This window comes from Amphibalanus amphitrite, unplaced genomic scaffold (assembly GCF_019059575.1).
Source record: "Amphibalanus amphitrite isolate SeventyFive unplaced genomic scaffold, NRLGWU_Aamphi_draft 002181F_arrow, whole genome shotgun sequence".
In the NCBI taxonomy this organism is placed as follows: Eukaryota; Metazoa; Arthropoda; class Thecostraca; order Balanomorpha; family Balanidae; genus Amphibalanus; species Amphibalanus amphitrite.
Window position 1 is genome coordinate 34,672 of NW_024883674.1, and position 24,364 is coordinate 59,035.

Sequence of the window (24,364 nt, forward strand, 5' to 3'; positions counted from 1 at the left end):
CGGCCGCTCAGCTCAGCGGTCAGCCTCAGCGGTCGGCTTTCCTGCGTTCCCCGTACCGGTCGGATTCCAGGCCTCCCATTACGCGACCCTCAGCGGCGCGGCGGTCACGGCTCTCGCGTGACGCCGGCAGCCAGAAAAACACCCCCGGCCGCTTTCCACAGCGCCGCGGTTGTTGAAACTGCTTACCCATCCACACTGAGACGTGCATAGCCGGAGATTTCCGGGGACAGGGACCCGCATCCAGGTCACTCGTGCAGCTCTGTCTGACGCCAGCCCGCGGCGCTGGTTCGAGACCGATTCGCTGCCGATGGACTTATTTGGATCGATTTGTTGAGACGCGCCCGGTCGGGTCGTTGCATGTCGCAGGCAATATCGATGCAATGGAGCGTTAACTTTTCAGAGTTTTTTCACGTTCAAGTGACGTCTGAACATGACACAAGACGACCGTTGTCCATACAAAGAGCTCGATCGAAAAAGTATGAAGTTGCTCGCGTGTTCATTGTTTGTCAATCCCTTTTCGATCCATTTGAGGACAATGCACGCGTTCCAGTCGATACCAAGGCAGGATGGAACGTCCTGGTAATTCCCTATACAATAGGTATGCTGCAGAGTGCAGACCAACCACCATAAAAGTGTATTATGAATGCCATGAGAGTGAATAAAAAGGATTTTTATTAGGTCTCTACCTGACGAAAAACTTTATGGGCGCATCATCGGCCTCTGAAGCTTATAGCTACGTCCTATATACATATTTCCGACATGTCAATATTTTGAAACCCCGACCTCCTGTCGGCTTTTCAGTGAAAGAGGATCCTAGGCCCTAGCCGAGCGTCAGTCAGGTCCAGCACCCCTGCCGCGTCAGCGCGGGGGCGGGTCGGACACCCCTGACGACACCGGCTCAGGCCGGCCGGCCGGGTCGCTGCGGCGCTCTTCCAAATAAGGTGTGGCCGGTGTGTCACGTGCCAGCGACCTCCACCGTCGCGCCAGCCGGTCAGGAGGTCCAGAATGATCCCGATAGGGCAACGGGACGGCGCCCGCCGGTCTGGGTCGGGACACCGCCCCCGCCGCCGCCCCCGCCCAGACCACGCCCAGCGTGACGGTTCACCGTGACGCGGCGGTCCGTGACGAGACGGCCTGCATGAAACGCCATGTGTTGTGACGGGGCTGTCAAACCTGCAAGTTGCGGGAGACAGAACAGCAGTGAAGGGATCCCTCGATCGTCCCAGGTAGACCGCTATAGATGGGGCCACAATCTTGGGAGCCACTGCCCGCTGTATCCCTATGACGTGGAACGGACATGGATATTGCTGAACAGGTGACAATGTCGGAACGGTCGGCAGTCTTCCTTTAATTCCAATTTCCAATATCGCTCACTTACACGTAATGGGATTTATGCAATCATGTGCGGGAATCGATCGATTTTCTCCACTTTATTTCATGACATTGATTAATTTAATACCTACCTACATCCCTCCAATTGATCATTCACAAGCACCGAATTCCATCACTCTAATTACATGCACCAATCTCTGCTAATCACATCACTATATGGAGCCCGACCAATCGTTACATGCGGACCAACCAGCACGCGTGTCCTGCCGAGGAACAGGCGACCGTCCTGACACACGCCGTGCCAGCGGCGGTAGCCAGGCTACGGAGTGCGCCTCCCGTGTTTCGAACACGGGGATTGCGTGGCTCCGCCCGGAAACTTTCACTGACAGCGGCGGCAGTGGGCGCTTCAGGCAGTGGTACAGACGAAACACGCTACCAATGGGCTATTTATTCCGTCTGAGGGCGTGAGCATGCCGGCAAATCTGGTGAATAGCTGCGTTTAGTGTGGTTACGGGTTGCGTTGTATGGATTCGTCCATTCATCTACGTGGTTAACGTCAGTTAGCCAGTGATCAATACAAATAGATGGATCGTAATTTGGAGAAAACAAATCCATGATGGTTGTGTGATTAACTTTTGATCGGCATTGAACAATAAATTACTACTGTAGGTAACCATTGTAAATTGTCGTAATGTAATGCCCCTAAAGATTTGCGAAACATTCCATGGTGATGGTCGTTCAAACTCAGCCATTCATTGCGTTTAACGGCAGGCTATGGTTAAGTAAGGCGTCATAATGTGAAAGGTAGGCTCCCACGTCCTTCCCACACTGCCCCGGTAAAATTCCCAGACAGTTCCATATAACTTCCTAGCCGAGTGAACGGACTGGTGACGTCATTTCACTGTTCCGGTGATGTAACACCCAGAGGTGTTAACAACTTCCAATCACGACGTCAACAGACGGTACCGATAACGCCTGCATGGACAACAGCTATGACGGTCACCAATCAACCCACTTAACTTCACGCCTTTAGGCTTAAAATGAAGCCAACGATCACTTCGACACCGACCTTCAGGCCCTGACCAATCACATAGCTACGGAGCATTAAGTGTCGACGCTCGGTTGGCAATCGATTCAACACACATGTGAGACAAACGACGACAAGCGCCGATGCCTGACGACTACGAAGCCTGAAATGGTCGACGTTACAGCCCACAGGAAAATATCAGCATTCTAAGATCCCGTTTGTAGAAAACCAGCGTCAAATCATTTCTTACTGCGCTTAGCCACAGTCTAAAACGGCATTCGAGCTCCACATTCCGATGAATCTCGAATCCAAAGACCTGTCATCCACCTACGTCACAGCATCGTCTACGCAGCAACAAGAACTGGAACACCTGCATACGTCATCTACGTCATTGGGGCACCCATATCGGTCCGCTCTCAGCTGCTCCGATACAGTCAGTCTGCAGCCGAGCTCGCGCGGCACGGAGGTGACTCAATCGTCCAAAACGGGGCACGGTCGGCGACCGAACTTTCACCCGCGCCGACTCCGAATACCAATCTGGTCACAGGCCTGCGGGAAGATAACTGGTCGTAACCGGGACGGCCCTGCCCTATCTGGACCTCGCCAACGACCAGCAAAGCCACTTGGGTCCATTTTTAGTACATGGTTGGGCCCTGCTGGAGACTCGCGGTATGTGATTCCAAATGTGGCCGTATCCAGAAGAGAGGGTGTGGAGCAGAGATGTGACTTGCAAGCGAAAAGTGACTCTCTTAGGTAAGGACAGAAAAGTATGCGGGTGATGGTGAGCAAGTACCCCTGCATTGCCATGTAAGTGCCATCCATCACTCTCGTAAAAGGGTAATATAAGCATTCTAGCTTCTCAAGCTGATCATCTAGACAGGAGTATCATCGCCTGACCTTTTCTGAATGATCCCCTGGTGGCCTCTTACTAGTCCGGTCACCTAGGTGAAAGGCGGGGCTGGCAAGCATGGCCGTCCGCCCCGAAGACTGTCAAAGTTCAGCCACCAAAGGAGCTCGGGGAGCATTGGGTAACTCCATAACGCATATTCAGGATTTATGACACCAAATGAACGAGACCTTCTGCACATGAATTATGACATCCGATTCCAGAGTCTCGATCTCAAGGTCCTACTTTCTGGGTGCAGTTTTTGACTTCCGATTTTGGACAGTTTTGACTTTTGGATGTTCAACTTCAAACCCCTGATTCGTCTTTCCTCTTGCCTCCTATCTTTTTGAGAATCCATCTCAACCTGGCCCAATCCGCGGGTGGCCGCCCCGGCCCGCCCGGCGACACGGAGGCGCCGGCGCCGGTATCTCCTTTGGCGGTATTGTCTGGAGACGAAGCGGGCCGCGCCGGTGACTCATGGCCGCCGCGTCGCTCTGACGTGCTATGATTGATCGGCGCCATTACCATACCACGTCAGACGCCGGCCGTGCAGCAGGACAGCGAGCCCCGTATATGGCCCGGCGGCGGCTGTGCGTGCAGCCTGCTGATCGGGCACTCGGTCAGCGCGACTGCTGAGGGGGGGGGGGGAGGGCTGACTGGCGGTCAGGGCCAACCAGCAGCAGCACGTGCACAAGGGGCGAGGGGGCGAGTGGCCTTGTCCAGTCAGCCGAGTTACAAACGGCTTGATTTCGACCGCGGTCGGCCGCTCGTCCCGGCCTCGAAATCTCTCGCCAATCAATCACAAGCCCGCTGGGCAGACAGTTCTGAAGTTAGTGCTAACTGCTCGATGGACGGCTAGAGCTCAACATGAGTAACGGCCGTCCGAGCGACCGGCGTCAATTGCTGCAGCTTTGTCGGCAGAGCAACGGCAGCGTCTGAAAGAAGTGGCACCACTGTGGAGAGCAATACTATGAGAGCAATCCGCACCCCATATCTGCGGATGGGGAGGTGAAGAGGGTCGGGGCTCACTGCTCTGCCCTGTGTGTATGCGCATCACGTTCGCGAAGACCGGTCACTGCACGGCTGCACTGCTATCGTGACCAGTGAACGGTGCGGACCGTCTCAGCAATCTGTGTCAGTGATTGGGTCGGCTAATGGCGGTATTCATCAGCTCTTTTTATCGGACACTAAGTACACCCTCGTCGGGCACAACGGGGTCCTCATGCGTGGTCTCGAGGGGCCAGGGAATTCCAAACGTGACTGGACAAAGCTACCGGGAGGTCCGTCCCAATGGTCTGCGGGCTGTTCACTGTCCAGACGTCCGTCCATTTGATTAGGAAAACCCAGTTAGCATAATTAGAAATTAAAAATTACAGCATCAGCCTTCCTGGAATGTGTTGACAGTGTGGGTATAACACGAACGTGAGGCAAACAAGTAGCACGACAGTGAAAAACAGCACCCATTTTCAAAATGAATGTAAATAAACGCAGGAAGGAAATGCTTCCAAGCGCAAACACCGAGCAGTGAGCACAATGGCTCTTTAAGCGACCGATTAACCACAGACGCGAACCCGTGAGCTCACACTGGGTAGTTCCAGGAAAACGGGACAAAGAGCTCTAACACCAGAGGTGGCTGCCTTCAGGACGGACATTTTCCGGCTGGCCAGCGTCCTTAAAACACGAGTTTGATGTCACAGACGGTATCGCCAGATGTTTGTCATCATCTCATAATCAAAACCGTGACAGGCCTTTGGAACAGGGATGCGGAGCCGTGGAAATTTCAAACGGCTCCGGCTCCGGCTCCGGCTCCGGAGAAAAAAATCGGCTCCGGCTCCGGCTCCGGCTCCGGGTGAAATGTTATGGCGGCTCCGGCTCCGGCTCCGGCTCCGAGTAAAATGGTCCGGCTCCGGCGGCTCCGGCTCCGACTTAGTACATCCCCTATGCAATCAATTAAATACGGGTGGAAGAAAAATTGGATTGGTTATACGCGTTACCTACTCTTGCCATGACCGGCTCACCGCACTCCCCGCGCAAACGCACCTCGGAGAGCACTGGCAGAACAAAGGACTAGGAAGCGATGGCATTGGAAACGCAGTCGCCGCGAATCGGAGTTCACTGAACCATCGTAAGCTGACACCCATCTCGGCTGCATTGGGGGGGTGGGGGTGAGGGGTGGGGGTGGGGGTGGGGGTGGGGGGTGGGTGGGAAGAGACGGCGCTGGGAGTCGCAGTCCACTGCACTGGCTTCAAAACAATGGCCGTCACCTGATGACCGGTCCTCATGTTCTGGGGATGCAGTAGACGTGAGGGGGGAGGAGCAGACAGGAAGCTGAATGCGTACTGTGGGATACTGGGGATATTCGGCTTTTCATTCAATTGATGGCCCATGACGTACTATTGGTCTCAAGATAAGGGCCCAGGCGACCTGTAGTTTTGATGCGGTGAATACCCTTACCCTCGCCACAACTCGGGCCGAGTGCACCCCTCCTCCCAGCCAGCGCCACCCCCACTCGCATTGTGGCGAGGGTGAGGGTATTCACCGCATCAAAACTACAGGTCGCCTGGGCACTTATATTGAGACCAATAGTACGATATGTTTTACTGCCTTGTACTGTCAAACCGAACTAGGTCAATTATTTTTTCCTCTTCAAAAAATAAAAAGGAGCCGGAGTCGCCCCCTTTTTTGGCGGCTCCGGCTCCGGCTCCGGCTCCGGGCTATATTGTTTCACGGCTCCGGCTCCGGCTCCGGCTCCGGGCAAAATATGCCGGCTCCGGCGGCTCCGGCTCCGACTCCGGCTCCGGCTCCGCATCCCTGCTTTGGAAGGTAACTTACTTCATCATCCAGCCCACAGCTATAGTTATGGGCTCTGCTTCAGCACAGTCCAGTAAGCACAATCAGCGCATCAGCCCGAAAATAGGGCAAGTAGCCTATCAGAATTTGCATACGAGAAGCTACTTGAGCTTTGAGAATGAATTTTTGAATCACTCGAGATTGGCCAGTGAGTCACGCAACAACGGATCTAATCAACTACGTGGTCAGCCGATATTGTGTCTCCATAACCCGAACTCAGCATGACAATGCAGTGGTCAACAAACCATACTGATCCAGTCCCGGAACTCCGTGCCGGCTGCTCAGACAGGGCGGGTCACCGCTGACGGACCAAATACGGCAGTCAGTCCGCTGATTCAGGTACAAGAGGTGTGTGTGGGTGTGTCGGTGTCTGATCACACCGACGGTAACACGGGATCATTGGATGATCGGCCCCGACAAACGCGACCGTTTTAGAGGCAGCAGCGGCGTTATCTTTCTGATACGGAGGGGAGGGGTGGACGGGAAAGGTCAGACAAGGGCCCGATACTTGTCAGAGATTTGTTCTCTCGACAGGAAAAACGACCGGTGGACCGGCAAAAAGTGCAGGCACACGCAGACAATGACAAGTTCGCGCTGCAGAACATGCACGCGACAGCATTTCACCTCGTTAGCTAAACGACCCCGTGGAAACTAAAAAAAAGCGTAGAGACAGATGAAGCTCCCCTTCTACGGTCGGTATAATCCCCAGCTCGTGCGGCAGAGGGGTGAGTGAGAGCGGCAGAGTGGAGGAGTGACAGGAGAGAGCGGCTTGTCCGGGGATAATCTTTCTGCCCAGGGTATGAAGCAGGACCCGTCAGATCCCGTCATGACACAGAAGTTCGCTCAGGCGGTCTCCCTAGTGAAAAGTGGGTCTCTGCGGTCTGCATGCTGGCTGAAATTGATGTGGTGCCTGTGGTGGAACTTTCTTTGCCTTGGCGCATGCAGCAAACCATGAATCACATATGTTTTCCATGCGCTTCTTACCGTAAGAGGATGCTCGTTAGTCGTTATACAGCTATCCAGCGCTAGAAGAATTCAATTTTTATTGGACAGATGCTGCATTGCTGCACGAACTCTCATTGTCAGCAAAAGGATACTGTAACTTTCTATCCAGGCTCTGAGATTCCCGGAAATGCATTAGACGCTCCTATATGGCATCGAAGATATTATGACATCGACCCACACCTACCGAGAGATAACCCATACTCAGAAAAGGTCACCCACGTCTGACGAAAATCATTACGCAAGATCCCAGCGACCAAAACGTCAGACCGAGTCACGGGCTCTGCAAATCACTGCACTCTCAGTACAGCCATCCACAAACAAACAGGGCGCCCCGAGGTGGGGCGCGGCGCCCCCGAACCGGCGCCCTCGCTGTTATCATACGAGCCTGCCAACGGACGGCCGAGACACGGTCTGTTGACACGCTGTGTATCGGGGCACCGTACCGCCCGGTCGCTCCCAGACCGTGACATCAGAAGCGGGAGCCGCCGGCGGCGACGGCGAGCGAGCGGGCGAGGTCAGACGGCGACGACGGGCACCTCTGCATCATCGTCAGCACCATCAGCAACATCAGCGGCAGCCGGAGGCATCGTTAGCGACCCGACGCTCCACATACGCGTGCACAAAAACACGGTCCAGGCGGGCTCGATTAGATCGTCGACCCGTGCCCGGCCTCGGCTAACGAACTGACCCGGTGACCGCAATAGGAGGGCAACGGCTAACCGGACGAGCAGGTGAGTAAACAACACAAAAGACAGAGGGTGGCAGCCGAGGGAGAGTGAATATCTCACTACGCAGGGCGCGTGAGCGCAGCATAACGTGGAGATAGTCTCTGGTATTGACTTGTCAAACAAGCCCAACTGAAATATGACGATATAACCTTCCCACTGACAGTGACAGTGACATTCAACAAGATTGATAAGCCAGTTTGCCACGACTCCACGTGGCTCTTCAAGCTTGGGCCATATATGACCTTCTTTTGATCAGTGGCGTTCTACTAAAGCGAACTATAGACTCCTAGCGATCAAATACGCTATATGCGCAAAGGCCGAACCACCACGATCGAATGTTTGTCAATGCCACTGCCCGTTGAACCGCACGACGTAGTTTTCCGTCGGCTGCGCCACCGGAGTGGAGGTGACGCAATGTCCCCTTCCCCCCTCCCTTGGGTTCCCACACCGATCGGGTCGGCGTCACCATAAACAACGGGCACGACGCAGCACGGCAGCACGGCCTTGCAGCACGCCGGCTACGGCGCCACGGCGACGGTGGGGGCGTGCGGACGCTGTGGTCCGCCGGCTATCTCAAGGAATCGGTTGGGGTAAGGAGGCGACGGCAGGCCGAGAGATCCAACGAAAAGGGGAGACTCCTACGGCGCACATAAAGCTAGCACCATTCGTGGACGCTATAATGAAACAGACTCATTTCGTTGAGCGATAGCAGTGCGCCCTCTGTCTGAATTGCAACGTTTGAAGTCAAACAGAACGAGAGCTGTGATAAATCTCTTGAATTGTACTTGCTGTGTCTTTTAAGCTTTGACCTTAGCATACTCGTATTTTGTGTCAACTTCACTTTACGTATCGTCAATCTACTGCCATGCCATTTCGATAGTTTATAGCCAACATCGCTACGTCTTCCCAGTAACTGATGGATGGTAAACACAAGTAAACACCCTGCATGCCCCCACCAGGGTCTCTTGCCCGGCCTCCGATCACTGCCAGAGCTCATACAGATTGCAGAATGCAGTGCGCAGCGACGGTCGTGTCCCTTTCCCACCTGTTTGAAGGGTGCTGACATGGTGTTGATCTTCTTCACAGCTCCCGGGTGCAGGATGTTGATCAGTCTGTCAGAAACAAAAGAAAGCAGTGGCGTCAGCATCATACGTGGAACGAGGAAGGAACAACAGAGGAAGGACTTACAAAAGCGTAATTGTGTACGTTAGCGCAAAAACCCCCAATGGAAATTTCAATCATGGGGCATAAATTAAAGGTATCGAGCAGCAGTTACATAACATAAACTGCAGAAATAACTGCACCATCCAACGGTTCAAGCCTTTCATGTTAGTGGTACTTGATCACATGCCATTCACATAATTTTTAACTTCCCACACGAGCATAACGTCTACCGTACAGGACACGAGCGCGAACGATACAAAGTCAGACAAGTCGTGCCGGTTCGGTCAAGCTCACACACTCAAAGAGTCAGGGGTTATAGGTTCCGTCGTGATCTGCCCATCACAGCGCAGATAAAACTATTACCCCGGTGGTCACGCTTTATTGATGCTATGAACGCTATGGGTACGACGAATCGTGATGTACCGGGATTGCAAATCAATGCAATGAAGAGTTTAGCCAATATTTCCAGGAATACTCGGTCAGCTATACCTTTCGTGGGAATGACTTGTATAATAACAAAAATACGGTCTTCGTTTGAGTTTCAACCTTTTTTAGATGAGCGCCATGAGTTCGACAACCAACGACATTAAAAAAAAAAATATGTTGAAATAAGTAAAAAATACTAGAAGTAAAAATGTTAAAAATATAACTGCCCATGTATCCAAACATTGCGGATCTCTTTATAGTCAGTTTCTATACGGGGCACCTAAGGCAGATCAAAACTTTTCCATCAAATAACGATCAAAAGTCCAAACGCACTCGGAGATGAGACAAATACCGATGGAGCGTCCCTCCATCAGCGAGATAGCGGTCCCAGAGCGCCGGCCGCACACCGCGCTGAGCGGGCGATGGGTCAGCACGGTAAACACATTCCTCCCACCCCGGGTCGGGTTGGGGCTACCGCCGGCTGATCCCCACCGACGTCCACCACAGCTGGGGATCCGAGGGGACATCCCAGTGGGGAGCCAGGGGACTGCAGTGGGCACGGGGCCCACCATGGTAGGCGTGAGGGGGTGGTTCATTGGGGGGGAGGGGTTGTCATGACACTGATATGGAAAGAAATGGAGCTGGGATAAATGAGCCGTAACATTTGTGGAAGTAGTGAGTGATACAATTTACGGCAAAGAAATATTATCATATATAAAACATTTGAGTTGAGATAATGTTATTGTGTAATAAGCCACGACATTAATCTCGGTAGCTAAAATATAAGAAGACATGTACTTGACATCGCATACTGAATAACAACTGGCTCCGCAATTTGTTAGTATTCCGCGGTGGTACTACGTCGAAAATGTCATATTGCCGTGGAATAATGCATGAGGCCAGACGGGACAAGGCGGCGTGTGACCAATGTTCTGGAAGGACGCCGTTTTAAATGGAGATGCGACAATGACGAATGTTCGGCGGTGCGTCTAGGTATAAGTCATCGCCATTCCCACAAGAGGTCACCATTGAAATCCTTGAAACATTCAGCGGAACAAATGAAGTACAGCCCACCGCTAAAGTAATGTGTGGTTTTACCAATCTCAACGGATGGCTTTGACCGACGATTTTTAAATGCGGACTGATTGAAAAGAAGACGTCAATAGATAAAGTTGTAGCTGCAAGGGTGAAGATACATGTAAGCTACATTTAAAGTCTCGTTGCAGTCTGGCTAATCGTTCCTAGGCTTCAGAAGCAGAACATACCCATGACTGAAACCACACATTACTTCTGCTGTGGACTGTACATCAAATATCATCCTCAGTCGCGTTTTTCCCAGTTGGTGTTAGTGCAAAAATGGTGCACTACGCAAGTGCACTACCATGATGGACAACTTGTTGAACATGAAATACCAATTCCAGAAACGCATGGTTCGCTATAAGCGAGCCGATGTTACCAAGGCGGTATGAACGTGGTGACGCCAACGGAAGTCCCTTTTCGTTCACTACCATCGCTAATCCTCCACGCTACTACACACAGTGCCTGTCACCCGCATTATTTACATCGCCCACCACGCTATCGCATATCGTCTATCGTCTACCATTCCCACCTGCCGCACTTGAAACCCTCCGATAAGGGGCCGAACTGAGGCATTATTCTGATATCGTACCCACGCCACCTCCCATCGAAATATGCCACTGTTGTCTCGTTAGTGACAGTCTAGCCTCGGTAGTGAAACCTAGCAAATATATCATGACAACTTAGATTTTAAAGACAAATTAGACTCTAAAGTCTAGTCCATTTGATCCAGCAATGTCAACAATGGTCCTATGCTAACTCAGACAATGATGTGAGAGCTCATATACGTCTGGCTTTCCCTCGGTCAGCGCGAGTAGTGTCTCGTCCAAGCTGGAAGCATTCACTATCATCTCAGACGAAGCTAGGAGCAGAGACTCCAGCTCCAGATGCGGTCGCCAGTATCCGTGACCACCTCAGATGAGGACAGAGCAGGGACGCGTTCGTCACCAAGCCAAGCGACGAGACGGCAAATCACATCGCCTCGAAACACCCAGACATAGACAGACCATGCGAGTAGCCATTCAGACGGTAAGTAAGACTGCTTCCCGCACCCACTAGCAGCACCCAGACGAGGACAGACGCGTGAGTAGCCATTCAGTCGGTGAGCGGACAGGCGCGCGCCGAGCGCGAGGTGAGCCCAAGGCCAGACCGCTCACGGTCGGTCGGACGCCCATTGTCGACTCGGCACGTGACATCAAAACACGCCGGCCACGCGGGCTCGGTCCGAGCGGGATCTGCAGAGTTAGTCGAGCCTACAAGCTTCGCTTAGCGGTGGCTCTGTCCTTGTGAATCCTTCCCATCAAAAGGTTCGGACTAAATTTATAAAAAAAAGCCTACCGACGAAAGTCAGCGCGCTGACGGGCTATGGAGCGATGACACACCACTGACAAGTGACGAAAGTACAAGATGAATATAATATATTGTCTGAAGGTAGAATGAGCTTCACTGACTTGGCATTGACCTGCTTTGGACTGGCAGTGCATTTACGTGGACTGATGTAGACAGATGTGTTGATGCGGTGCAATGTAGGATGCTGCTGGAATGCAGGCTGAAAAGGACATTGAATCCTAAATCCATTCCACACCATATGGCCTTAGTCTGTTCACTCTCCCCTCCCCTCCAGACTCCCTCCTCTCCCCTCGCTCCAGCACCGTCTCCGGCCGGCCATCGCCCTTCCATCAGCGCCACGCCCTGCCGCGGGCCCGACCGGTCCGGTCACCCTCCCAGCCTTCCAGGCCGGCGGCGAGGGTGTTGTTTCAGCTGCACCGTCACTGTCTGCCGCTACAGCCGGCCGTGGGAGCACCGTCAGACGCCAGACGGCTGGGATTGCCTCCGGTAACGGGGTGGTGAGGCAGATGGAGACGGTGAACGGCCACCAGAGACGTCATGACGGGTCGTTTTGGCAACATGCAACATCAGACGGCATGGGACAGCCTCCAGTACCGGAGGTTGTCAATTGTTAGATATATGAAGACAGTCATTGGTGGCACCAAAAGCCATTTGGCGAGTCTCTACATACATGACCTTGTCCGACATCAGCTGACAGACAGCCTACAGACATCCTCCGGCACCCAGGTAGCAAGACGAATTGCGAGTCACCGTCCACCAGGCACCTAACAGGTCTTCCTCGTCTCGCCCAAACTGGGTCTAAACGAACACTGATATGCTTTTATCTTAGTTTAGGAGATCTGCAATTCAGCGTCTCTGCCGGTGCTAGTTGCTGGCTGTTTATTGCAACTGCCTCTACACAGAGAGTGGCGTAAACAGGAAAACAAGAGATGTGGGGTACCACAGAACCTCAATGTTTGCACAGATGGCCTCGCACATGAGCGCTGACCCAGGTCTCAGTGGCATTTGGTTGGTAAGGAAGAGGTCACAGGGTACGATGGTTACTTCAGGTATTCATATAACAGTGCACCTGCAACTGTGCTGTGCGACCAGAGAACAGAATTGTAGACATTCCATTCGTGTCCTTCAGTAAACCATTCGTTTCTCCCCAAAGCTGCGATAACCATTGTTAGTTCCCGTCACATTCTCGGCATTTTCCTCGCTTTTCCTCGATCGATATTTCCCTTGACCTCTTTCGACATGAGTCAACCTCTGGTCTTTGTTCTTCGGGTCTATCTCGGCTCCGTAGACCGACCGACCCAGTTCTCTATCTCTCCACTTCCGTCGAGATTTCCCCCTGTCTCACACATCCTCTTTCGAATCATAGACCAGCATTTCTGCTTGATAGCGAACGAAACGTCCCAAACACCCTTCCATTTTAACCGGCGATGCTTCGTGCCCAGTCGTCGCGAAAGACAACACAGTATACCTCCACCTCGGTCCGACCGGCACCTTAAGCGCGGCACATCTCGACCGGGATAATCCCGCGCTCTGCCCCGCGCGCTCGGACTGTGTCGCTCCTCTACCCATTGTGCTGCTCCCCTCTGCCTGCCCTCCCTCTACCCTTCACCGACTGCTCTGCCGGCGCTCTCCTCTCCTCTGCCAGTGCGCTCCTCCGCTCTGCCGGGCGGCCGAGTCGGCCCAGAACCGGTATACGCGACTGGCCTGTGGCGCACTCGCCAGGCACAAGCCTGGCCGGACCCACGCGGAACTGACCCAAAGCCTGTCTGGTGCGGTAGGTTCTAGGTAACGCCGGGTCTGCGTAGTGGGTATAGGAAGGACTGAATGCTACCACTATCACCGCCAGCCGAGGCCGTGAGACTGGGTCGCCGTTGATTGCAACTCGCCATCTGCTCCGCCGGACACTTCCATTGGATGCCAATTGCTGAAACTGCAAATCACTGGCTGACCCCTGCATGGTCTTTGTCAGCTGTGTGGGTGTGAGAAGCTGGGTCACTGCTTCTGCTCGCCGTCTGTCGCCTGGCTGATTGAACCCACGCACGAGGTCGGTGCCGCGCCGGACCGAGACGGGACGGGCCGGCGCGGTGTCAGGCAGGTTCCGGGCCCGTCTCGCCGACTTTTTGCTGCCACCGGCGTCGGGTTAGCCGAGTCCGTGGGCTAGAGAGTCCCAGAGGCGGCGACAGAAGGGCCAACGACCGACTCAGGCACGCGTCCCCGCTGACTCCGCGGACCGACGCCCAGACGCGCTCTGCAGCGAGCTGAAAATGCCCTGAGGCCGAGCCTCTAGCACACCGCAGTCGTCCTGCATATTCATCAGGACAAGTTTAATAAGGTACTTCTAAATAATGAAGAAAAATGCATGCAGGTTGCACGAAATCCATTACAGCTGTGTGTAAAAACAAGACAAATCGCATTACCGGAAATACTCGTTTCTGCAAAGGGTCAAATCCGGGCCGAACGGACGAGTAATTCCATCATTTTTATCCGATCAATTAGAGAGAGATGCGTCACTAATCTGGTTTTCTCGGAGTTTCATCGGCCAGCGGAGCGGATCGAGACGAACCGGTACAAACCGGATACGGCTATGTGCTGGGCAGCTCGGTATCCATCGGTTAGTGGGTGTTTTGTAGCTCGCCCGACGTCAGACGTACCCGAGGAACCGACAGGATGAGGGGCATCAGATACACAAGCGGATGAATGACGTCATCGGAACAACTGTTGGTAACCAAGGAGCTCGGTGGCCGACAAATACCAACAGACCTGAACCGAACAAGTCCCGAGCTTGCTGATAAGGCATGGGTGGGTCCCCAGTTCTGTACAAGCAGTCGCGACGATAGAAGTCCCCGTCCCCATCCCCGTCCCCGTCCCCGTCCCAGCCCTCGTCCCTGTCCCCGCTCGTCGCCACCACTCGGCCCACTCTCCTACGGAATTCGTGGCCGGTATGCAGCCGGTCCGATCCGCCGCTCAGATGGTCCGGTGCGGGCCGATGCGCTCAGCCGCGAGGAGGCGAGATGGGCGCCCGCCATTAGGTATGCACCGCCCGCCCCACCGGGACCGGTACGGTGAAGCGGGCCGGCGCGAAACGGCTGACACCGGATGATGGATGGCCCAGGCTATGGACTCCGTTTTGATGAGCGGAGACTGTTGTGGGATTCTAATGTGCTGGGGATGGTTTAAAACCGCGAAATGCTGACTAAAAATGTTGTGCTCATGTCTGTACTTACAACAAAATTGTACTACGGAGTGAATAACTGCAGACAATGAATGCCTTGTACGGTTACCTTGAGGTCACATTGACAGGAAAGTATAGCGGGATTGGCGATCACCAGACAACGCCCATGGCAGGTTCCAAAAAGCGGCGACGCCCAGCCGAATAAGCCGATAATCGTTCACAGGTTCCAGTAAAAAAGCCGGCATCGATATTGCACCGACCAATCGTGCAGCCTATTGAGGTGACCAATGCAAGGCCGAGCAGTTGAATTTAAAACAGACGCACTGGTTCAGCCAACTCCACTGTCGGTGTACGTCATGGAACATAGATCGTGGACTGTCGCCTGGTATCAGCCAATATCGCGGCGTCGACTCTCTGATCATCCAAAAGCTGCGCTTTGACCACTTCTCGATAGCATCGCCCTTCAGTCGTGGTCATCCATGAAATGGTCTTCCGTTCCCGGGACTTCACTCGATCTGCACGTCGCATTGATAGTCAATCGACTAACGGGAGTTTTAATCGGGACTACATCCGTCGGGCTGCACGCACTATTATCTAGCAGCCAGACATTCTCGATAAACTCACCCACCCGGGCCCTGTTTCACCGGTGATAGCAGCAAGCTACTATCAAATTGCGCGAGCTGACGTAATGTGATGACGTCATACTGCTGACGTAAGGGGCAATTCTGGCGCACGATTGCCGCAATATTGTTTTACGTCATCAGCTAAATGTTCGAAGTTAATGTCCAAATTTTTCCTAAACCCAACTTCTTTTAAATACATCATATTGAAAAAATATACATCAAAAATATATATACTATCATGACTGCGTAAACTCTTACTTTTAGGCTCATACGTCACTTAATGCCGCCGCCAAGGTCGCGGCAATCGTGCGCCGGAACTACCCATTACGACAACAGTATGGCGTCACGACATGACGTCAGCTCGCGAAACGTGATAGCAGCTTGCTGCTATCACCGGTGAAACAGGGCCCCGGAGACACCGGAGTTCACAAACTCTCCACACCGGAGACACTGGAGTTCACAAACCCCCCGCAACGGAGACACCGGAGTTTACAAACTCTCCGGACCGGAGACACAGGAGTTCACAAACTCCCCACATCGGAGACGACATCTTACCATAAACTCGTCGAGTCGGAATTTAATTCCCGGTTCTACAAGACTCCAAACGACTAACGATCGGGAGATATTAGCCTGATCGGGACCGTTCCAGCGGCCGCCTCTGGCAACTTTGCGGAGAAGCGTTTGTCGTTTCGTTCGGCGAGATCGAGCTCAGTCTCGCCACAGTGACATCCTGAGCTGAAAGCGTGTGTGACAAAGCTGCTGGACGCGGCATGGAGACCGGATGACCAATGACGTCACAGACCACTGGTATTTATGACGTCACGGGATTTTGGACACGGCGACACGCGGTCAGCGCGGCGAATCGCCCGCCCATTCGAGGCGACCGTCCGTCCGCTGGCGACTGATTCAGAGAGTCAGTGACAGAGAGTGGCGCACTGAGACCACCGCGGCACTTCGGGCGTATTACGACACAACTGGTGACGCGGCGTGTTCTCTGATGACTCTGACGACCAAAGAACAGTAGTTTGATGACGTCACAACGGATATGTGGCCTCAATAAGGCCGCAGGTGGAGCAGCGGAGCTGTCCTCAGCGAAAAAAAAAACAGCTCGTCATACATCCCCAGTCTGAGTAAGAAGTGAACATTTACTGGGAATAGCCTAGCATCTGTCTAAAGAAACAGGAAACTAAGATAAACTGTCACTCTCACGTCATTCTATTGAGCGTGTTTGCCACCCTCAATGCCTTTGTTTGTAACCTTGCACGGTCCACATCTCAGGACGTCCGTTTTCTGCACGCTTCATCAATGCTCTCCACCGTCCTCCGTCCTGTCGGCACCGCCCGGCGCGGCGCGAGGATAATAAAGCGACGCCGTGACGCGACGAGAACGACGGCGGGGTGGTACGCACAATGAGCCGGCACGCGCACACAGAGAGTGTAGAGCGTGCTGTGCAGTGTGCAATGCTCTGCACGCTGCGCGCAGAGGGGATGGTATGCAAGCGTTACTGTGATGGAGGGGGTGTGTCTCGGCTTGTTAGGTGGCGGTTATAAGTCGCAGGATGGTGGTGTGGTACTTCTGGAGGTGGAGGCAGGCACGAGCTGCATTGGTAATGCGAAACGTTGAATGGGCGTTCAAGTCCATGTCACTGACCGGAAGAGACGGTAGAGATATAAGTTTTTCTATCTTTTTTTTTTACACTCACCCCAGTTCCCTTTCAGTTGACATCGGATAAGCATGAAACTTTGTATGTTGTACGTAGGTATACGACCTCTCGGCATGCAATGAGAGGCGTCTGGTAGCACAAGAGTGGCAGGTAGCGGTACTCACTTGCAGAGGACGGTGCCGTTCTTGAGCACGGCGCCGAAGTCGTGCTGATCCCGCAGACCCTCGTCGGGACTGGGGTAATCGACGGGCTCATCCAGCACCCTTTCCACCCAGTCCACCGCCTCGCGCGCCCGGTCCAGACTGAACTTGGCCTGAGACTGTGCAGCACAGGGAAGGGCACCATAGGTCAGGGCATGGTGAAGACACAACTACAAATAAGTTCATTCGTAAAATCGGGCAACATATACAGCTTGTTTGAGACAGCAATTATGATTCCACGGGGTACGTTGCAGGAACGGAGTGGACAAAGTCAACAACTCTGCCACCGCCACATTTTTGTTCTGCAATCATCTGGCCTGCCTCTCAGCTCTGACCTGCACAACAGAGTGCACCTAGCCACCGACCACAGAAAGGCCTATAAACTGATCCCAGAGTTCCCACCCGATCACTGCAAGGCGGTCACCAACGCAACCCCGAGCTACACCAACTCCCGAGAGTCGTGATGATGGTGACAGCAAAGCCGTAGTTGCAGGATGCAGTTCCCCAGCCGACCGAGGACCCTGGTTCCTTTAGGGTGGAGCTGGCCGGACATGGGTCGAAAGATGCAGTCTTGTTGGCACGGGACAGGTGAAGGAGATGGGTGAGTGACATCACAATTCAGAGAAATGCAGTAGTGTACTGGAGATGATAAGGTCCGACATCCATCGTGGTTTATAACTTGAGTTCCGATTAGCGAAGGGGAGAGACGATTCGTAGAGAAAGAACCTTAATTTGGGGATCAATTATTTATTTGAGAACATGGCTTTTCATTTTGTGTGCAACAGCTCATCATCCCTTGTCACCCCTCTTCTCCATCCTGTATTCACCGCAGCAGCTAACCCTTTGCTTTCCAGTGTTTACGAGCCTCACGGCGCTCCTCGCACTCAGCGTTGTTCCTGAAGTCAACGCGAACTCTACCTCCCTATATCTTGTATCAAACAACGCAGCTTCAGCATTTCTTGGCCATCCGACCACCCATCCCCAGCCTCTCGACCCTGCCTCCGCCACTGAAGCCTCCCAACCTCTCGGTCCTGCATCCGCCCCTGCAGCGCCGGCGCCGCAGCGGGGCTCACCTGGCTCGGTATGCGGGCCATTGTCTGCGGCGTGCCGTGTCGGCAGGCCGGCCTGACACCTGACACGTGACACGTGACACGGCGTCCTTCCGGCTCGCCGGCACCTACTGACACCGTCCCCGGCGGCTCAGGGTGGGACAGAGCGCACTCCGCCGCCCCTGACGCTTTTCATACTTATTTAGATTTAGAAGAGCATTGCAGAGCTCACATTTGCATCACAAGTGGAGCGTCTAGCGGAAAATATTGATAGTGAAAAGCGTACTGCTGAACTCTTGAGCTCGTAAACATTGAGCAGTTTTATAAATGTGAACAGTAATCTCTCAAAAAACTATACGCAAACACGCTGTCAGGTAGCTTCGCTATACCCTGATGCACCGCTTCTGATGGCAAAGACAGTGGCGGCAATGATACACTTTCACCAGCGCTCAGGCAGCGCGGCGAGGGGCAGTTAGGCAGTTAGGCAGAGAAGTAGGCGAGACGTGCCCAGTACCCGTCCGATTGCGCCCGCCTCCAAGTGGGCCAATGTTGCCATGCGGGACCACGCTCAGCTGATATAGACTGCATTCCAGCCACCTCGGCCGGCGCGGCGCCTGAGGCGCCCGGGGGGAAAACGGTGGTCAGAGGTGCCGGGTATAGGGTTGGGCCAAGGCAGGGTGGACCGGGAAAAGGGAAGGGTATATGTTCACGGGTATGGTCACAGGCAGTGGACCGGAACAGGGTTAGAATTATGGAGCGAGAGCCACAATAGATGGTAAAGGGGCGATCGGTGCAGGCAGCCGCTCATCTGGGTCGGTCCGACCATCAAGGAACGCCAACCATTGAACCAGACAGGCATCAGGCCGCATCACACGATAAAGACAGTGAGCCGCATTGCTAAATTGGGCGCTTGAGTCAGACTTGTGGAGAATATCAGAGTAAGAGACCCTACAATGGGCAAGGTAACTGTATCCTTATTTAAATACATTATTCAACATATGTAACGAAGCTCTAGCACGATCGCTTAATGACAAGAAATTAGGCCAGTTCCACTTAACTAAATCAATGTCAAATGCGGTGACCTCCTAGAATTTACGAATTGTATCGGTTTTGTGACAGGGTGTGAAATTATTTTCCCGTAGCTCTTCCATCTCTTCTCTAGGTATGCTTCATAGCATTTTGGACAGGTAAGGTCACACAAAACAACAAATAAAAAAGAATAAAGTACGTGTTACCATCTAGTTATAGGCCTCAGTATACCGGCCTTCGGGTGACCTTTCACGCTGACCATCCAAAGAACGAATCGTGCACCATTCTGCGCCCTGCATAGGTAGGCATACCAGTTAATGCACATTGCATGTTCATTGTCACAGAATTCTCGCCTGGATGAAGCCACTGTTTGAGCTCCAACAATGGAACGACTGCACCCGACGTAAACAGGCGATTACTCCGCTCCAACAAAAATTTGACAAGGACGACGAAGTAGCTCGCCCGTAGATCTTAGCTGATACAAAGACAATACTGTGAGGAATTACAGTAGTGCGAGCACGATGCAGTGCACAGCTTCTGCATCTCATCAACACCCCATATTTCATCGGTTTTGCTGATGAAACGTTTATCAGTTTCATCAGTGCTGCCCACTAGGGCAGCTACCCGCGACCTCCCCCCCCTCCTCTTCTCCAAATAGAGCCACGCCCACGTCCATGACCACCCAAGGAAAGAACCGAGCGCCGGCCCACCAATTTTGCCGGTCCCTTTGAGCCAAGGTTGAGTTGACAGTGAAACACTCCGAGTGCGCGGGAAGCAAAGTGCAAACCGTATAGCAAGCAATATATAACCCTGAGCCAGTGAACAGATGCATTTTTTCGCGGCACAGATGTGTAATAAATAGATGATTAAATGGGTTAGTGCTTTCATTCTCCGCGCCATCAACATAAATGCTGTGAGAGAGAGAGAGAGAGAGAGAGAGAGAGAGAGAGAGAGAGAGAGAGAGAGAGAGAGAGAGAGAGAGAGAGAGAGAGAGAGAGAGAGAGAAGAGAGAGAGAGAGAGAGAGAGAGAGAGAGAGAGAGAAAGGAGAGAGAGAGAGAGAAAGAGAGAGAAAAAGAGAGAGAGAGAGAGAGAGAGAGAGAGAGAGAGAGAGAGAGAGGAGAGAGAGAGAGAGAGAGAGAGAGAGAGAGAGAGAGAGAGAGAGAGAGAGAGAGAGAGAGAGAGAGAGAGAGAGAGAGAGAGAGAGAGAGAGAGAGAGAGAGAGAGAGACGGTGTTTAGTCTCATATCTCCACTCTTGATATCAAAGCATGGCAAGCAAAGTTAATTCGGTTTCACCGTTCTAACAAAGACCTTTCAACTTTATCTGCCCGCCTTTCACATTACCGTAGGCCATATTTCATTCTGAAATTCCGGTGTATGAATCACAAACGGTCAAATCCCGATGACCTATCCAGTCATCGAAATGTCAAATGGAAATCCAATCAGCGTAACTCACGCCCCTGCAGAGTTCAGCGGTGGCATGTCATTCGTCATTAATTTGTATCTGGAATTTGTCCAGCACACATCTTGTTATAAGCTACACGAACAAAGTGCATGCATCGGCATTGCAATGGCGTGCAATATGGCCGTGTTGGACGATCAATCACTCAGTAGGTGACGATATGTCGACTTGAGACCGTCACTGCTGCAGGGGTCCCTGCCCAGACCAGGCACTGGCGTGGTGAGAAGGATGTGATATGGACACAAGAATCGCGTGATTCATCGCCAAACAATGTGCTGTACAAATACGGCGGTGTTTGAGTAGGGATTGCAACTTCAGACTTGGAGCTATACGCTGAGGCAGGAAAGTAACCTGCTGTGTGTACTGACTACTGAGTGGATATATGCAATTACATAATTATTAATTACCAGTCCCTATCAAAAGAAAAAAAGCGGTCCGGCCTTCAGGTCATGTCAAAGGTTTGGTAAAAGAACAGACGTTTTGACCACAGTTTTGACGTTTGACTGTACGATGTCGGAGCACTATGCAGTGAACGAAGATATAAGTTGTGAAAACTTGTTAAAGGAAATAGTTCACTTTCACGAAATTATTTTTTTTGCAACGGATTTATGATTTTTTATGTTCAAAATAATCAGCAAAGAAAATAAAACCTTTTTATAACAAAAGATTATTTTCTATATTTTGATATAGGAAGAACTTTTCAGTTTCTGTAAGGCACACGCGATCCAGTATGAAAAGAGCATGGGTCCCGAAAATTCTTCAGAAACAGAGAAATTATCGCAGCCACCGGCATTTGGGCGATCTGCTCGATCTGATAATGTTCCCCTGAATGTCCTAATTGATCAGCACGAGAATTTCTCTAGAGTTCTCGTAGATAATCTCTCTACTTTCTGAATAATTTTCGGGACCCATGCTCTTTTCATACTGGATGGAAATATATGCAAGGCACACATCCTCAACGCAAGACACCTTTTTCGGGACGAGAAATAGAATATCTTTGCCTAGGGTGATCGTTGGGCTGTAAAAGCTCCTGATTTATGCTCGTCTCAGCCCAAGCTACGGAACTGCTATTCCAGTTCAAAACCCATGTTAAAAAGTGAACTATTTCCTTTAAGAACAACAAAAAATAAACCTCTTTATTCTCGAAAGGTCAAAAGACGTACATTACGCAAATGTATAACTGGAAAGCATGCCCGCTTTCCTTCTATTTCTTCCATTGCAATCAACCTTGCTATTGTGTTTCACAGCTGATTGAGGGACACTTATCCCAACATCGAAACGCTCCTTAGTTCTTACGTAAAACACACGGAAGTCAGCGTAGAGCTCTCCAGATTAGCGCTAGAAGGAAAGCGGATGCTCGCGGGCCGATATGTTCAGGAAGTCTGCATATTCACTGTGTCGTGAACAATCAACACGTCATCGGCTTATCCACCGGCGTAACACCGCCGGTTTTGAAGAGAAGTGTGCCCCAATTGGAGGAAGGATGGGATCGGGAGGCGAAGGCACAAATTACGTGACTTGAATACGCAAAAATCAGATGATGTTACATCGATACTTTTACTCATGATGCCAAAAAGTCCAGCGGGTAAAAGAATGATTGTCTCATAAAACAGAAACCACCAACAAACTTGAAACTTTTTTACCTAGGCGAGATAGCAGAAAAGGCAGCGTTGAAGTCCCGTCAACTGTCGAGTGCTTAACATAAAACGTACGGTCGTAAGTCGTAACCCATTTAGAACACACGATTGATTTGTGCAACAATCACGTAGCAGCGCATTTTATCCTGACATCACATAGTGCTCCGTCACTACACTCAGCCCAAACCGGCATGAACAGGCAACAGCAGATGGGAGATAGCAGACCGGTCGCTGGCTCAGCTGACCACCCCTCCGGCCAGCGGAGTGCATAGCGTGCACCTTTCACTGTGCACGTGATCCCAACTTACCTTCATCTGACACTCGCGGCTGAGGCCGTAGGAAGGGCCGTGAAACGCCATGGCGAGTCTTTCACAAGAGTCAGAGAGCCTGTGTCCTCCTCTGGAGTTCCTGCGTGCACCGCCACCCGCCCGGGATTCGACCGGCACCACCCTCTCTGAGGCCACTCGCGGACTGCGCGGCGCTTACCAGGAAAGCGACTGCCAGGCCGGCGGCCAACCATATACGGCAGAACAGCAAGTCTGACCAATGAGAGACGCCGTCACAGGCGGCGGCCAATGGGAGCGCTCGATACAGCCGCGGCTTCCGACGGGTAGAGGCGAGCGCAAGGCGAGGTGGTAGAGGTCGAGGTAGCTGACGGGACGTGAGGGGGACCCTTCGGTGGGATAACGGCACATGTCAGCGGTGGAAGAGAGTGGGCGAACGGGTCAGGAGGCCAATCGCGGCTAAGGGACTGCACTGTCCTCATATTTGTCCTCGCATGCGATACATTGAATGTCAATATGCGTATGAGGCCACATGGGCATGGCAAGCTCGAGGCAGTGAGTTTTGAGGGTCGAGTATGCTAAGAATTCGGTATATGCAGCCTGCAGAAGTGTGATATTGAAATTGAAATTGAAATTGAAATTGAAATTTAAAATTGAAAATTATATTTTACCTAATATGGAAAGGGATAGGTACCTACCTATTTTTATATTATATGAATGCCTTTTATGGTAATGTAGAGCATTTTACAATAAAAACATGCATCTTATATAATTTAGACATTGGGTGATAAATTGAATATACGTTACCTCCATGGAGACTGCAAGTCATGCATAAGAACACATCCCTGTCCCTTGGCCGATTCTGTGGTGATTGTGAAATTACGATCACAGCGTCATCTATAGGTACAGGTCCTCACTCTGTCCTCTAGTGGTAATATGTTGTTCGTAATGTTGTCACTCGTCCTGAACGAGACTGACATTCGTCAGTGATTGCTTATTTATGAGCGTGATGTCTTCAGCCAGGAACACCAATAAGACGCACTCACTGAGCAGGCAACATCATAGAATGCCAGTCACCTCCAGTCCCCAGAACTGCAGCTGAGATTGCCAAGAGCAGAACAGACCACGATAGCAGCGTCCTCTATACTTCTCTTTCGGTGCTTGTAACTAGCCACCTAGCGCCTCATTGAGAGATGACGCTACCATCAATGATAGTCGTGACGCGAATGGGTGAATGGGTTACGGACAAAAGTACGTATCGCTAAAGTACGTAGGACAAAAGTACGTAAGCAAAAGTACGTAGGATTAAAGTACGTATCGCAAAAGTACGTACAGTATAAAGTACGTATGGACAAAAGTACGTCAGGGACAAATACGTATCGCAGAAATACGTACAATATA

General features: G+C 52.0%; 1 protein-coding gene across 1 annotated transcript in view; it reads right to left on the reverse strand.

Moving 5' to 3' along the window:
• LOC122376522 (transgelin-3-like) overlaps positions 1 to 23,190 on the reverse strand; it is a 31,927-nt gene extending 8,737 nt beyond the window's left edge. Inside the window, exons 1-3 of the mRNA XM_043356416.1 lie at positions 22,988 to 23,190; positions 17,468 to 17,622; positions 8,874 to 8,940 (exon numbers count right to left, since the gene is read on the reverse strand). Coding sequence (XP_043212351.1) covers positions 8,874 to 8,940; positions 17,468 to 17,622; positions 22,988 to 23,038 — 273 coding nt within the window. The 5' untranslated portion in view covers positions 23,039 to 23,190. The remainder of the gene's footprint in view (positions 1 to 8,873; positions 8,941 to 17,467; positions 17,623 to 22,987) is intronic.
• Positions 23,191 to 24,364: the final 1,174 nt, after the last annotated feature.